Source organism: Marmota monax, unplaced genomic scaffold (assembly GCF_021218885.2).
Source record: "Marmota monax isolate L192 unplaced genomic scaffold, Marmota_monax_Labrador192_F-V1.1 WCK01_AAM20220418_F8-fsc00014, whole genome shotgun sequence".
Lineage (NCBI taxonomy): Eukaryota > Metazoa > Chordata > Mammalia > Rodentia > Sciuridae > Marmota > Marmota monax.
Window position 1 is genome coordinate 38,367,034 of NW_026695222.1, and position 15,267 is coordinate 38,382,300.

The window sequence follows — 15,267 nt, forward strand, 5'->3', positions numbered from 1 at the left end:
GGGGCACAGCTGGCCTTGACCCCCACCCAGAGGATGGGTTCAGGAGTTCTTCCCAGCGTCCACACCTGGCACACATCTGCACCCTGAGAGGGCCAGTGTCACGTAGGCTGAAGTGGCTGAGGAAGGGTCTGGGCAGCCAGAATTGCAAGATCAATGTGAGCAGGACCCACTCTAGTCAAAGTTCACTAAATGGGTGAGCACACTCCCTGCTCTTTGCACTCAGAAACTGGAGGGCAGTGGTGCTCCAGGTGGCAAGACCAGAAGGTGCAAGGCCCTGTGGCAGAAGGAACATTGGGCTGTGGGCATGGGATGGTTGGAGCCAGGTCCTTCTGTTGGGTACAGAGCTAGGGGGTGCAAAGGCTACACCCTCAGTGACTTCCCATGTGCGGTTCAGGCCTGGCCTAGCCTGCCCTGGGGTTCCCCATCTGCTCCTCAGTAGCACTGAGAATGTCCTTCCTCTGGCCTCCTGTGTGGGCTCGGGCCCTCACAGCTAGAGGATGTTGGAGAGAAGATGGGCAAGAAAGAGTCTTCCAGCTCACCTTTGCTGGAGCCCCTACCTCTCATCACAGAAAAGAGCCCAGGGCTGCCAAGGGGCCACCTCTGAGGCTTGGGGGACACACCTGTCTCTAGCTTGGTATGGAGACATGCTGTTTCTCCTTCCATCTCCAGGAGCCTGCTATGCTGTTAAGGAGCAGGCTGGGCATAGATAATATGGACATTAGCATTAGGCATTTGTGTTTGAGCACCTACTGTATGCCAACAAAATAAGGATTTCTCTGAGGGTTTGTGTTGTCAAGTCCCAGACAGGCCTCTCAAGACAGGCCTCTCAAGGCAGCCTCTCAAGGCGTCCTTGGACCCTGAAGCCACAGAAAATGCCCCATGCTCCAGGACCACTCTGCCAGACCACAGGAGTCCAGGAAGGCCAAGTTGGAGCTACAGGTCTGTCAGAGCCTGCACACACAAGCAGCTGCAAAAAATCCTGCCCTCACAGTATCACCTAGAGGACCATCTGCCCTATCAATGGCACTCGGTAGCCCCACCCACCTCTCCCATCCTACTCCAGGCCCTGGCCACCTGGCTTTCCTCACCACCAGCCAGCACCATGCCTCAGGGTGTCTGCCTGAGCTTCTCACTCTGCTGAAAAGGGTCAGCTACCCTCCCTCCTTCCTCAGACCTCAGCTCAACCTGACCCCTGCTCTGTCCACTGGGAGGCACACAGCAGGTCCAAACAAATTGGAGCAAGAAACAAAGAGAAAGGTACAGGGTCCCAGTCAGAGCCTACCTGTGTTCCCCAGGGACTCCGACTAGCTCTTGGTCCTCCCCAAGCATGAAGGCCTCAGGCACAGGAATGACCTCCCCTCCGTGCCCTCCACTTCCTACCCTGCTGCCCCACTGCCCCACTGCCCTACTGCCACCCGGCCCCATGGGCGGCTGGATGCAGACGGGGTCTGGGGAACGGGTTGGGCCGCAGGCTCTAAAGCAGTGAGGGACACAGCAGGCTCCCCAGCTTCACACAGGCGGCCCCAGAAGGGTCGAGCTGGAGGACTTGAAGCACCTTTGGGCACCACGCAGTGGGCACAGCTGGGGAGAGAGATGCAGCATCAGGGACATGCATGGGCAAATGCCCTCTCTTTCCCTGGCGAGAGTGGGGGCAGAGACCAGTCCTAGTACTGGGGCAGGGCCTGTCCTTTAACCACTCCAGTCCCAGGCCAGGCCTGGACGCGCCCCCGACGGCCTCAGGCAGACTGGAGTCCAGCTAAAGCAGGCGAGCCCGGGGCGGAGCCAAACAGGCTGGGTGGGGTCTCGGGGTGGAGCCTAACGGGGTGGGGCTGATCGGGCCTCGCAGCGGGCGGGAAGGGGTTAACAGGGCGGGGCCTTGGGAGGCGGGGCCCAAACGAGTCCCCGCCCCGTAACGCTCCGCGCGTGCGCACCTCGCGCCCGGGACTGGACGGAGGAGCGGCGTCCTACGGCCTCTGTTACCGATGGGCTCCGCGGCCTAGCGCCCAGGCCCCGCCACCGGTGACCGGGCACCGGGGGCTGCGAGGGGTCGCCTCCGAGGTACGGGCGCGTGGGCGGAGGGCGGGCGGGTGCTGGGCCGGGGCGAGCTGGGCGGCGCACAAAGCGCCTTTGTCCGGCCTCGCACCGGCCGGGACTGGCTGGAGCCGCCCGGAAGCACCGCTGGGCGCGGGTAGAGGACGGCCCTCCGAGCGAGCGCTCGTGGGAGCCGTGACCAGGGCCGCGCCCCGTGCAGGTCCCCACCAGCCCCTAGCGAAGCATGGCAGCCATCCCCTCCAGCGGCTCGCTCGTGGCCACCCACGACTACTACCGGCGTAAGTAGCCCCTTGCCGACCCCTGCCGACCGAGCCCAGCACTGCCCCGTGCTGCCGGCGAGGCCCCTGTTGCTGACTGTCTTCCCCTCCCCAGGCCGCCTGGGCTCCGCGTCCAGCAACAGCTCCTGCGGAAGTGCCGAGTACCCTGGGGAGGCCATCCCCCACCACCCGGGTGAGAGCAGGTCCAGCCTGCACAGCCAGGCGGAGCATGGGGAGGGGTCCAGTCCTGAGCAGGCTCACCACCCACTCTGCTTCTCTCAGGTCTCCCCAAGGCCGACCCAGGTCACTGGTGGGCCAGCTTCTTCTTCGGGAAGTCCACTCTTCCGTTCATGGCCACAGTGGTGGAGTCTCCAGAGCAGTGAGTCCCCCTTCCTGGGGTGGGAGGGCAGCAAAAACAAAGTCAGCTTCTGACACAATACCTGCTCTCCCCCAGCTCGGAATCCACCCAGGCCTCCACCAGCCTGGTCACCAGTGGCCTGACTCCAGAAACCACGAAGCAGCAGCCAGTCAACCAGCCGAGCCAGGCCAGCACTGGGTCTCAGTCCTGACCTGATTGGGGCTTCCAAGGTGCTAGGTCAAATCCTGCCCACTCCAGCGGGTAGGGTAGATGGGCTACAGCAAGCGGAGACCAGCTGGGTTCTTCCACATGGAGATGGCAGGCGCCAGGCAAGAGACCCCTTCTTTCCAAATCTCAGTGGGCTTTTCTGACCCACATAACTGTGCCTTGCTCAAGCAGAAAATAAACTCCAAAGAGCGGGCAGCCCCAGTGGTGTGTCTGAGAGGTTTCTTAGTCTCTCCTGGTCCCTCTGTTAGTGGCTGGTCCTGTTTACCAGACCTTCCTGGGGGCCTTTCTCAGGGACCTCACAGTGAGGCCCCATCTCAGGTCTGATGAGATGTTCCATACAAGTGGGCCCAAGCAGATGGGATGCCTTGCTTCAGAATGGCAGGTAGTTCTGGAGCTGGACAAGGACAACTCAGGGCAGTTGCTGTGGCCACTGTGGGAGGTTGGGGTCCTGGCTATGTGTCTGGGACCCCTCTGCTAGAGAAACTCGATGTCCCATGAAGAACTCCTTTGGGAAGAGTTTGACAAGGCCATCCCTTAATGCCAGGGAGGGTGTGGGGTAGTTAGGACTGAGGCTGGCCTTCTCGGTTGCTTTCTGCAGAGGTATTGTCCCCAACCTTGACAATGCTCAGGACAGGCTGAGACTGGGGGCTGCAGGCATGAGGGGTGGGGTGGAGAGGCTCCACAGGTAGCCTCAGTGTAGTTGGTGGACAGAAGAGCTAGGCAGGGTAACTTAAGGCCAGCAGAGGTAAGGGAGCCTCCACAGGTAGGGAACAGAGCTATGGATGGACTCAGCAGGCCCTCCTGTCCGCTATGCTATAAATAACTACAAGAGTCCATGGAAGTTCAGTAGCCTATGGTCCCTGATAGCTGAGCCTCCCTCCTGCCTTCCCGTAGGAGTCCAGGCTCCTGTAGTGTGGATGCAGCTTCATTCAGACTCCCAGGCCAGGCGGCTAGTGCTGGAGCAAGTGGGGGCTCCTTCCCACTCTAGATGGACCCAGGAGAGGGAGGGTATTCCAAGGAGTAAGTCTTTCTAGCCACAGCATCTGGACAAGGCCCTCAGAGGGAGCTGTAGAAACCCACCCCAAGTTTCACCTCTTGAGACACTATAACAGTGGACAGGTTAACGAGAGAAAAGCATACAGAGTTGTACAGTTCAAGTTTTATGTGATACGGAATCCTTAAGAATGAAGACCCGAAACAGTAATCTTGAGTGTTATCATCCAGAAAAGCTTAACCTGAAATGCTTTTGATTTCAAACTCATTTTTTTGGATTGAGATATCTGCAAGACCGCTGGCCAAGTGTCGGTGATCTGAAATCCCAGGTGCTCAGGACCGAAGCTCTGAGTTCCAACTCAGTATAGGACAAGACGCCCACCCTGTGAGAACCTTGGGAGAGAAAACCAGAGAGTGATGCCCCTGGATCTGCGGCCTCCTGCTGCCACTGTCCTCTCAGTTTTCTCCAAGCAGCATAAGTCCCATGTGGGAACTTCTTGGGAAGAGCCAAAGATCTAACAGGTTAGAGCAGGGAGCATTATCCAGTGGGAGCGCACAGTCTGTCCCCTCTCGGAGGTGCTGGCTTCCCCACAGCTGGGCTCTGTGCATGCCCCATGGGGTCGGGGATCAAGGAAGAGGCTGTGGTAAGAGTAGCTCACAGGCCTGTCGAGCCCAGAGATTCTACTCCTTGGGCCTGCAGCATCTTCAGGTGGCACCTGGGAGGCTTTCTGGTCTGCTACTGGGGTGTCACCAAGGTGTTCCACACATGAGTCATGATTTAAGTCCCTACCAAGTCATCCAGCTACAGTTTCTAGAGCTTCAGGAAAGGGGCAGATTTAATGTTTAGTGATTCTAAGCTATAATCTTGGAATTTGGAAATGCTGGTGTGGAGAGTGGTAGCCATATACTGGAGACAAGTATTCAGGATGCAGTCAGGATAATGGTATCAAGAGAACACAGGGACATGATGCTACTGCTTTAGGAAGCCAAGCCCTGGGCCTGCCCCTGTGGCCTGGGTGTGGTGGTGGTGGTGGGGGGTCCTCTTACCAGTCTCCCTAATGCATCTCTGAGTTTCTAGGCCTGCAGGAAGCAACATCCTTTTTCACTCTGAGGCCATCATGTCTCCAAGGTCCCATGCCAGTTCTTCCCAAGGACCATGAGGTCCATGTATCTAGTTGCAGCTGGAAAAAGGACACCACAGCCCAAGTTTGGCAACAGCCAGCATCCACATTTGTGTCTGTCCCAGGGAAAGCAGGGCCTTGGCACACAGATGGCTATGTTGCCCTGAAAGCAGGGATGCTTGCTAATAGTTTGTGACTTCTGGAAGGGTCAGGGAAAAAAAGCACAAATATTTTGCCTTTGTTCACAAGTGTTTCCCAAGTTGCTGCAGGCGGGGTCCTCAAATCAGGAAAACTATAGTAAGGGACCAGCAATGCTAAAATCGTAAAAAAAAAAAAAAAAAAAAATGGTCACCAGTTGATTCTGTTCTGGGTTGGTGATCCTTGTGGGTTCATCTTGGGGCAGCCTTGAGCCCTCAGTTCTCTCCAGGGTCCTTTGTCCCCCTGACATTGCCAGAAGCCTGTACCAGAGCACCTGTCAATCTCCGTGGGACCTTGAAGGAGAAGTATTTGGACCGTAGCTGATTGCAAATGCTTTCCTTATGATGTCGGTGAATGTGAAGGAACTTAAGAAAGCCATGATTAAGGATCTGATGAGTTGATTACATCAGTTATGCAGTTGACAAGGAAATGTGGTTATTTCTATGGCAACAACATGCTGACATGACAGCAGGTTTCTGCAGCACTCATCAGCACCAACTGCAGCACAGACTACTGTAAATACAGCCCAGGGAAGGGTTGGCTGTGTTGGGGAGCACAAATGAGCCTGATGAACTTAATTTCTCCTGTGTAAGCTGAGATGACTTTCTCACCCCTCTGTACACTGGGGATTGAACCAGAGCATTCCACCACTGAGCCACATCCCCAGCCCTTTTTATTTTTATTTATTTATTTTTTGGTACCAGGAATTGAATCGGGGGGTGGGGGGGCTTAACCACTGAGCAACATCTCCAGCCCTTTTTTTATATTTTATTCAGAGTCAGGGCCTCACTGTGTTGCTGAGGCTACCCCTGAACTTGCAGTCCTCCTGTCTCAGCCTCCTGGGTTGCTGGTGTACACCACCTCCACTTCTGGCTGTGTCCAGGGGGCATTCTGGAAACTCAAGGTCAAAGTTCAAGATCAAAGGGACTTGATTTAGACTTTGGTTTTAGATGTTGTCAATCATGCCAAAAGGTTTGGTAATTGATTTAATCAAATTGACAAAAGATTTTTTAAAGACAAACTTAGAAGTTTACATACTTGGCCCTTTTGATCATGAGAAGATGCTTTTCAGTAATGGAAGACCTAGTAAAAAACAGTGAAGCCCAAGAAGCTGTGTTTAAGCAAAGTCCTGTCTCCTGGCCAGTCACCAAGGCATAACAAAGGGCCTTTCACAGAGCCAGCTCCAGTGCACCTCCGTGCTGTCACCCCTGAGGCTGACTTAGTGAGCTTTGGTTACAGGAGGGGAGGGTCTGTTTGCATGCATGCTTTATGTTTTAAATACCCCTGTGACAACCAGTCCCTCTGCTTTAGGACAGGCTGATCGCTACCTCTCAGCCAATCAAAGAGCATCATACTTCTCTTGTGTATGTCGTATACAGGATTGTTTCCTTGTTATTTCTAATGGTTTCAACTACTATAAACCATGATTTCAAACTCAGAAACCCTAAATTCTCAGGGAAACCAGGAAGTAAATGAACCACACCCGCCAGCCTCCACTGGAGGGACGCCAGTTCCCAGCACGTCACGTCCTCAGTACAGCTGCTGCACCTGCAGACAGACCCCTTGCACTCAAGTGCCCCATATCTCTTGAGGCCCCAACACCAAGTGGGAGCCCCAGCGCATGCGTCTCCCTGTCACTGGTGTGCTGGTGTCCTGCAGGGGAGCCACCCAGGTGTTGGGTATAGGGTGACCGGTGGGTTTTTGTTGTTGCTTTGTTTTTGGGGGGTACTGGGGATTGAACCGAGGGACACTTGACCACTGAGTGGAGACAGGAAGATCACAACTTCAAAGCCAGCCTCAGCCTCACTCAGCGACTTAGTGAGGCCCTAAGCAACTTAACGAAAGAAATAGAAAGGCAGGGGGATGTGGTTCAGTGGTTAAGCACCCCCGGGTTCCATCCTTGGTACAAAAAAAAGAATTATTTACTGTGTTTCTGAGTTTGGGGATACTTATATGAACACTCACTTTCTCCAAGCAATCTGGGTAGAACTCCCCCCAGGGGTTTTATAGACCAGCCTGGGGACGCCCTTAGAGGGGCAGTGCCACTCATCTGGGAGGCCGCACCAGGCTCTCCCTTCAGACCATCAGTGACCCAGAGACAAATATGGTGGGTTTTCTCCACCCGTATTTTTAACCAAATTGTGGTTTTGTCAAAAATGAGAGGTTCCAATTGCCCAGACTGGATAAAGCTCTGTGCTGCTTTTCTGGGGAAAAGACTTCTTAGACTTCATCTCAGTTTTCTTATGTCGATGGTTACTTCCCTGAAGTCTGTGTTTAAGACGACGACTAAGATTTTAGAGGAGATGGCACAGAAAACTTTCAAAGGCAAAAGGATGCTTTTCTTGAGAGGTCTTGGTTATGTTCATCTGTGGCCAAAGGACCACGTTGGAGGCTGGTGGCTGGGGAGACGGCCAGTGAGGGCATTTGGCCAGGCCTGCAGCCTGCTGCTTGTCAGAGTCATGTAGCTGCTCTGCTGCTTCCGCAAGTCCCCACGTGCTGTGTTTGCTGTGCCCACCATCATGTCAGTAAACTAAAGGACCACACTTCTCCTCAGTTGAGGTCCAGGACAGCCAGGACCTGGCCAGGCAGCCCCCAAGGCATCTCAGAGTGGGTTCTCGTACCTGGTGAAGCCAGAGAGTCTCTCCCACAGGGCTTGGAAGCAAGGCCTCTGCTCTGGGTCCCTGCTCCAGCAGGAGCACATCAGCCCGTACACGGGAGGTGGGCACTCCAGGGGGCAAGGCATGCGGTAGCCAGCGTCCACCCTCAGGAAGGCTTCGTGGTTGGACATGCCTGTTGCCAGTGGGACAAGAGGAGCTGAAGAACCAGGAGGCCAGTGCCCACCCTCCACCACCTGGAAGCCACACCCAGTGGCCTGCCGCCCCTCCCCAGAAGCCTTCTCTGAAGCATGACCACCACTGTGTCCTGGACGTTTTCCAGCATAGTCTGCCTCTAACGACCTCCCCCTGGACAGTGACTCCAGGAAGTGGCCCCAGGCACAGGGATGGACATTCCTGAATGCTCAGCCAGTGTACAGGTGTGGTGTTCCAGATGAGGCTATCAAGGAAGCACCTCCCGCCACCCCCGCTGGCCACTCAGGAGCAGCCCAATCAGGAACACTGGGGCCAGTACCTGGGTAAGGTATCTGACCCCTGCTGAAGATCTCATGGAGGAGGACCCCGAAGGACCAGACATCAGATTTGATGGAGTAATGCCCTAGGGAGAGTGCCTCAGGGGCTGTCCACTTGTAGGGGATGCTGTGGTCATGGGAGAGGTAGATGTCCTCCTGCAATCAGACAGGGTAGGGTGGGCCATGGAGGACTGCCTGCACCGTCTCCCCACAGCACACACAGGCGTAGGAGCCGAGGTCTGGGTGGGCAAGTCAACAGCACACTGTGTTGACCACTGTCTGAGCCACTGGTGGCCACTGCTGCTAGACCAGAGGACTCAGACCCCGGGTGTGAGAAGCTCTGATTTAAGGCCATGCTGTGTGGACAGAACCCCTGCCAGCTGTGGTCACAGCATTGGTAACCAACTCGTCTTGCCCATTCTGGGTTCCCATGGGAAAGGAGGTCCCTACCCTGGGCCTTGCCCACTGAGGGCCCTACCTTGATGAGCCTGGCCAGCCCAAAATCCCCCACTTTGCAGATATTGTTCTCCCCCACGAGGATGTTCCTGGCGGCCAGGTCCCGGTGAACATAGTTCTGTGACTCCAAGTAGCACATGCCCTCCGCCACCTGCGATGCAAGGTCCACCAGCTCCGAGATGGGCAGGGCTTGCTTATCAGAGTCTGTGGGGCGACAGGAGGCCAAGGTCAGTCCTCACCTGCCAGCTGTGAGGCTCTGCAGGCTGCTGCTCCTCAGCTGGAGCCAAGGGCAGCTGGCCTGGTTGACAGTGTAGCTGTGGGCAGCCTTTCCAGAGGCGGAGACCATGGCAGCCCGGCTCTGCCTGCAGCTCCTCCAGGTGGAGGAGCAGGGCTCCCCACACTCCAGACTGTTTCTGAAGAACACTGGATCCCACCGAGACCACCTGCAGTGGTCACTTCCTGCGTGAGAATGTGGGCTACAAGATTGCAGGCCTGGGTGGCGTTTAGACATATCCACCCCAGGTGCACACGGCTGGGTGGCACCGTACCCTGGGGAGTCTCCTCCCATCTCATTGTCCAGTTAGGCCATCTTAGTGGCCAGCATTTGGCTTGGCTTTTGTGTTGAAGGAAACAGGAGCTTTTTGACAACGACCTGGGAAAGCAAGATGCGTGTCCCTGTGTGGGCACGTCCTCTTGCATACACGTGTATGATGCGTTGGCTGTGGGTGTGCACGCGTGTAAGCGTGTGGGCATGTCCATGCATGTCCATGTGCATGTGTGTAAGAATGCATGGTCGGTGTGCACACATGCGTACATGGGGGGCACATTAGTGCATGTGCACATTGAAACACCAGCAGGAGGGACCACAGTCCAGGAGGAGAGACGAGCTGGGGACTGAAGCAGGTCTCTGTGAGGGCTGCCAGCTGTGCCAGGTGTTCTGTGAAATGGCCTCGGTTGACACGGCTTTTCTTGTCTGTACTTAGTGAAACTTTCACAAGGAGCACATGGTAGATTTGTTGTATCTTGGGTCATTTCTCTGTTTTTAATATTTATTTTTTACTTATAGGTGGACACATATCTTTATTTATTTTTATGTGGTGCTGAGGATCGAACCCAGGGCCTCGCACGGGTTAGGCAAGTGCTCTACCTCTGAGCCACAGTCCCAGCCCCTCCTGGGTCGTTTCTTAAACCAGAAAACAATGATGTGTGTCGTAGAGCTCCCTGGGTGTCTGGCTGGGGTCACTTCTCACCTGCTGTCACTCTCATGCAGGGAAAAGAGGGCCCAGGACCCTGCCCACTCACCCCGCAGAAGCTGCAGCAGGCTCCCCTTGGGCATGAGCTCCGTGATGATGTAGACGGGGTCCCCTAGGGACGCCACGGCGTACAGCGCCAGGATGTGCCTGTGCCGCAGCTGCTTCATGGCCTGGATCTCCCGCTGGAAGGTGTTCTGGTGCAGGAGGTTGTCTGGGGACGCATAGCCTTGGTGGGCACATCCCTCATAGAGGCTCCCAGCAAGAGGCCCAGCCCCCACACGGTCGCTCAGGAAACACCGACTTCCATAGTCAGGCCCCAGCACCCCAGGCCTTGGGGGCCCCATCTGCTTCCGTCCCTCCCTGCCTGAGCCAGAGCCTCAGAGCTGGACACTCCCAGGTCCTCCTGGGTCAGGCCCTGATTCCTCAGGGTGGGGTCCAAACGTACTGTGGCAGATTTCAGGTGGACCTTTTCAGATTTCCAGTCATGCATTTGAGTGGCTTTCCATTACCTTGAGAATTCAACCTTCTGTTTTGTAATCAGTGTGTTCAGGTGAGGACACAGGTGGCACCCCTCGGGCATGCTGCAGGTACCCCCAGCTGGTACACTGGGGCCCCCTCCCTGAGCAGGGCCAGGCCAGAAGTCTCCATTGGCAGGACTGATGGGGACATGTGGTAAACAGAGCCCCCAGCTGGATCCACTCACCTCGGGAAATCACCTTAATGGCCACTCGGACCTGGTCTTTCCAGAGCCCTTCAAAGACCTCCCCAAAATAGCCAGCGCCCAGCTTCCGGCAGAGTGTGAACTCCTCCCTTGGCCTCTCCCAGTTGGCCCAGTGGGGCAGGGGCTCCGACTCGTGCTGGAGGGACAGGCAGGAGGCACAGGAAGGGAGGGGACACTGGCCCTGCCACTGGCTTGCACTCAGGAAGAGCCTTGGTCTATCCTTAACCTTGGGGCAGCTCAGGAGTCTGAGTGGCCCATGCCCATGTCTCTCTCCTGCCCCCACCAGTGACTCTCCTGAGGCCAGTGGCCAGGGTGACCCTTCTTCCCTGGCTTCCCAGAGCCAGGACCCAGCAGGAGCTCAGCTGACCTCTGGTGGGTCAGGTTATAAGAGTGACCAGGAGAGGGGGGCATCTCCTGGTCCCACTCTACCCGTGCTCTGCACTGTACCTTGCCTGGCCCTGAGCAGCCACACCATGGAGGTACAGGGGCCTACCTTGCAGCAGGGCACGGTCAGCCGCAGGCCATGGGACAGGCTCTGGGCCTTGTGGTAGTCCAGGAGCTCGGGCAGACTGGGAAAGGACACTGCCTCGTTCAAGTGTAGCCGGCCAGAGCGCCGCCAGATCCTGTAGTGCCGCACGACCTGAGCGTCCCGCACTGGGTGGCAGGACAGAGGAAGCCATCAGCCCGTCCCCACCCTGCATGCTCCCCACCCTACCTGCTCCAAGGGCCTAGGGTCTAACGGTCGCTGCTGGACAGCACTCACCCTCCTTGGGCCCTGCTGGGCCCTGCCCCACGATGACCTCCCAACTTTGCCTGGATGATGGCTGCCCACACTCCCAGCCCCACTAAGATTCCAGAGCCAGCAGAGGCTAATCTGCTCCCCGCACACCCCTGCAGAGCCGGACACCTGTGGGTCAATGCTCCCAACAGTGGACGGCCACAGGCAAGGCCAGCAGGAAAGGACCTCAAGAGAGCTTTCTCCCATCAGTGAGAGTCACTCTGGCTTCTGCCCCAAAGGAGGCAGGTGGAGAGGCTCGGAGCTGCCTGGGTGAGCACCAGATGTCCCACACCTCGAAGTCGAAGGGCAGCTGGGTGTGTATGGCCAGGAGGGCCTAGAGCCAAGGAGCCCTGGCAAGCAGGCACAGGCGAGTGGAGGGCTAAGAAGGCTGTACCAGAGAGAACGTAGTCTGCTCCCAGCTTCCCGCTGACCCGGATCAGGAAGGCACCAGTGGGGTTGCCCTCCGCCTGTAGCTGGTGCACGGCCTCTGAGCGGGAGATTTGGCCAAAGAACCACCTGCAGGGGAGGGAGGAGACAGCCTGTGTCTCAGCTGACCCAACCCCACCCACCCCGTATCCCAGCCCTGAACAAGCTGTCCTCCCATGCTGCCTGGACCCTGCAGAGGTCTCTACCCACACAGTCCCCAGTAGCTGGTTCTGGATACCAATGACCCAGGCAGGAGAAGGGTAGGCATTCCCCATCCTGCCCCAATGCCCTGTCTGTGGTCAGAACCCCCAGTAGGCTTGTGGTCCTTCTGCTGCAGGACTAGGGCACAGATGCACAGCCCCAGCCTTAGGAATTCAGCTGAGCAGCAGGGCTCCCAGGCACACACAGCACTTGAGCACACACACTCATGTGCACAAGTACACTGAAGCACCACACACATTTACATTGCACTCACACACGTGCACACGTGACATGCGACAGTGTGTGTGTGCTCAGCTCACGTGTGCACAGATGCACTTGCACATTCATGCACACATAAGCACACACAAGCAGACACACTGACACGGCTGTAGCTTTGCTCACATGCACCCTCCCACAGCACATGCAGGTTCTCAGCATGAGGGCATGGACAAGCCCTGGACTGTGGACTGCAGGGTGTGGCCCTCAGAGTTCCCAGGTGACCTCTGCCCTTCCCTGGGCGACACTGACTCCCTCAAGAGCCATGGCCCACCCTGAGGACACCCCTGGCCCAGAGCCCCTAGGGGTCGACCCCTCATTTGCTATGAAACTTTATCTCCTCTGTGCTTACCCTCTGCCCACCCTGCCTCTTCTGCACACCTCATGCGTGCTGGGTCCTGGGCCTAAGGGCTACTGAACCTGTGTGCTGGCCACCTGGACCCTACAACCCTTCACGTCTCACACCCTCTGCCTCTGAGATGACCCACTTGCAGCTCGATGCACTGCTTTGCATCTCCCTATGCATACTCCCAATCTTCTGCATGCAGTAGGTGCTCAATGTGGGTGCTGAGGAGAGTTGGCCTCTCAGAAACACAGGCAGCAGGGACCCGTCCTGTTAGGGAGGTCTTTGAAGGGCGCTGGAAAGACCAGGTCCAAGTGGCCTTTAAGGTGATTTCCCGAGGTGAGTGGATCCAGCTGGGGGCTCTGTTTGACCACATGTCCCCATCAGCCCTGCCAGTGGAGACTTCTGGCCTGGCCCTGCTCAGGGAGGGGGCCCCAGTGCACCCCAGAAGCCACGGTCCTCAGGTACTGTGGACATACCCACCCCAGCTGCCCTGTAATCCATCAAAGCCTCCTGGGCACCCAACTGTGGTGGGAACAGGGACAGCCAGCGTGGCTGCTGGGAGGGGACACCTCACAGACGCATTCCCATACCTGGCCCTGGCAGGCCAATGGGTGTGCCTAGGTGCTTTCCTGCTCCCATAACTAGGCTGCATGTCTGGTTCCGGCTGTTGGGAAAGTGAGCAGACTTCACACCCAGAGCCCTGGACTCCCTCATAGACTTTGCCACTGGTTACCAGTCCCCCAAAAGCCCACTCTGGACCCTTCTGTCCTCTCCAGGTCCAGCAGAGCAGTTCCCATGACCAGAGAGTGGCTGTGGGGTGTCCTAGGGAAGCGTGGTCTCCAAATGTCACAGAGCCACACACCCCCAGCTCTCTCAAGTGCCAGGACAGGAGGGTCCAGAGACCAGGCCCATCTGGATGCACGGCCCATGATGGGCTGCAGGAAGGACAGAGCCAGGGTCTTCCACACTCCCAGTTTCCCCAGGCCCCCAGTGCCCCTGCCCACTCTTGCACACAGCTCCTGCCCTGCCACAAGCCCTCGCAGCCCAGGGACACTCACGGCTCAGACTCCCCGGCCTCCTTCTCTGCCAGGTAGTTGCAGGGCACATAGCCCTCAGCAAGGGCCGCACCTGCAGAGTCCAGCAGGGTGGCCCACCACCACTGCTCCTCCTTCCTGGTCACGTGGAAGATGTCCCCCTGCCGGAAGCTCAGCTCCTCATCTGTCCGTGCCTCAAAGTCCCAGAGGCCCACATACTTGGGGCCTAGGTGGACCTGGTCCCGGGACACCATGGCAGGCACAGTAGCAGGACAGGGCTGTGAGCTGGGAAGGGCAGAAAGCTGTCCCTGACAGGCCAACCCCACTCACTTCCTCATCACCAGACAGGCCAGCCGCACCCGCACCCACTGGGGCTGGCCTATCCCGGGCTCCACCCTGGAGCCCCACCAGTCTCACACGCCCACCTGCCGGCCCAGCAGCCACATGGGAGGGAGGCGGAGCCGCCCATGGACCAGGACATCTCATGCAGGTGTCAGCAGAGCCAGGGACCTTTGGGGGTGAGTCCTGGGTCCCAGGGGCAGTAGGAGGGGGCCAGAGAAGGCATCAGTGAGGGCTGTGGGCAGATCGCTGGAGGTGGGCAGATCGCTGGAGGTGGCCAGGGGCCTCTTCACCACAGACTAACGCAGGGAGCTGCAGGGGGCACCTCCGTGGGCAGCCCCCACAGTCAGGGTCACCCTTGGGAGGGAGCAAGAGGGGACTGAGGTGGACTCAAGGAAGAGGCCGCCGGCGGGGAGGGGCCCAGGGGTGAGGCTTGTGGGCCAAGGGCAGCATGCCAGGGCCTGGGTGTCCATACAGCCAGTGGGGGTGCCGGCAGCTCTGGCCCGCCCTGTGAGGACACTCAGAGAATCCATCCTGGGGAGCCACCCTGGAAAGGAAGGCTGGGCCAGGGCTCAGGCAGCTGGGAGACCAACAGGGGACGGGGACATGAGGGGCCAAGGGACCAGGAGCCGAGGAAGCAGGCACTGTGCCCTTCCCGGCAAGGACACATGGGGGCGTCCAAAGACCATGAGCTGCGGCCTGAAGCACCTCACTGCCAGGGAACCCTCTTCCCTCCCTGCACCCCCCTCCAACCCTGCCTGGCCCCACCTCCCCATTCCTAGCAGCCTGCCTGTGACCCCTCAGCCTCCCACTACCCAGCCCCCACCCGGCCCCACAGTGAAACTGACGCTCTGCCCCTGCACCCTTTCCCCAGGGAGACCCAGACCATCTCCTAACCTGCGGCCCTGCCCTGACTCCTCCAGGAGCACCTCCCCAGGGGTTCGGAGGACAGCTGTGAAGGGGGCAGGAGGGAGTGGGGAGAGGAAGTCACCAAGTCTGTGAGGAGTGACCAGGGGATCACGGGCTAAGCTGGTTGGAACCTTTCCTTTGGGTGGTGCTGAGGATCAAGGCCAGGACCTCACCTGTGCCAGGCAAGTGCTCTG

General features: G+C 57.8%; 2 protein-coding genes across 5 annotated transcripts; one reads left to right on the forward strand and one right to left on the reverse strand.

Annotated features, from left to right (window-relative positions):
- The first annotated feature begins 1,907 nt into the window (after nucleotides 1-1,907).
- Ppdpf (pancreatic progenitor cell differentiation and proliferation factor) lies at nucleotides 1,908-3,096 on the forward strand. The gene is made up of 5 exons (XM_046433857.2): nucleotides 1,908-2,058; nucleotides 2,252-2,330; nucleotides 2,425-2,502; nucleotides 2,592-2,688; nucleotides 2,764-3,096. Exons 2-5 carry the CDS (start codon nucleotides 2,276-2,278, stop codon nucleotides 2,876-2,878), a joined length of 345 nt encoding a protein of 114 aa, XP_046289813.1. The 5' UTR covers nucleotides 1,908-2,058; nucleotides 2,252-2,275; the 3' UTR covers nucleotides 2,879-3,096.
- A 918-nt stretch (nucleotides 3,097-4,014) lies between these two features.
- Nucleotides 4,015-14,172, reverse strand: Ptk6 (protein tyrosine kinase 6). 4 transcript variants are annotated; one of them, XM_058575515.1, is made up of 9 exons: nucleotides 13,850-14,164; nucleotides 11,937-12,058; nucleotides 11,258-11,418; nucleotides 10,747-10,900; nucleotides 10,093-10,254; nucleotides 8,813-8,994; nucleotides 8,337-8,490; nucleotides 7,829-7,997; nucleotides 4,015-5,069 (listed from the first exon to the last, which is right to left on the reverse strand). In XM_058575515.1, the coding sequence occupies exons 1-9, from the start codon at nucleotides 14,077-14,079 to the stop codon at nucleotides 5,060-5,062; spliced, it is 1,344 nt and encodes a 447-aa protein (XP_058431498.1). In that variant the 5' UTR covers nucleotides 14,080-14,164; the 3' UTR covers nucleotides 4,015-5,059. The 4 variants fall into 4 exon arrangements, 3 of the variants coding, with proteins under 3 accessions (XP_058431498.1, XP_046289812.1, XP_058431499.1); XR_009225814.1 differs by having other exon boundaries at nucleotides 4,016-4,281; nucleotides 4,936-7,997; nucleotides 13,850-14,163; XM_046433856.2 differs by having other exon boundaries at nucleotides 4,015-7,997; nucleotides 13,850-14,163.
- Nucleotides 14,173-15,267: the final 1,095 nt, after the last annotated feature.

What these genes read in the sequence shown, in the direction of transcription:
- Ppdpf (XM_046433857.2), top strand. Translation starts at nt 2,276, where the DNA reads ATGGCAGCCATCCCCTCCAGCGGCTCGCTCGTGGCCACCCACGACTAC. An exon ending in CACCCACGACTACTACCGGC is followed by an intron (nt 2,331 to 2,424) that starts GTAAGTAGCCCC and finishes TCCCCTCCCCAG; the next exon opens with GCCGCCTGGGCTCCGCGTCC. An exon ending in GGCCATCCCCCACCACCCGG is followed by an intron (nt 2,503 to 2,591) that starts GTGAGAGCAGGT and finishes TGCTTCTCTCAG; the next exon opens with GTCTCCCCAAGGCCGACCCA.
- Ptk6 (XM_046433856.2), bottom strand. Translation starts at nt 14,079, where the DNA reads ATGGTGTCCCGGGACCAGGTCCACCTAGGCCCCAAGTATGTGGGCCTC. An exon ending in GAGGCCGGGGAGTCTGAGCC is followed by an intron (nt 12,059 to 13,849) that starts GTGAGTGTCCCT and finishes CCTCCCCTGCAG; the next exon opens with GTGGTTCTTTGGCCAAATCT. An exon ending in CATTAAGGTGATTTCCCGAG is followed by an intron (nt 10,255 to 10,746) that starts GTGAGTGGATCC and finishes ATGCGTCCCCAG; the next exon opens with ACAACCTCCTGCACCAGAAC.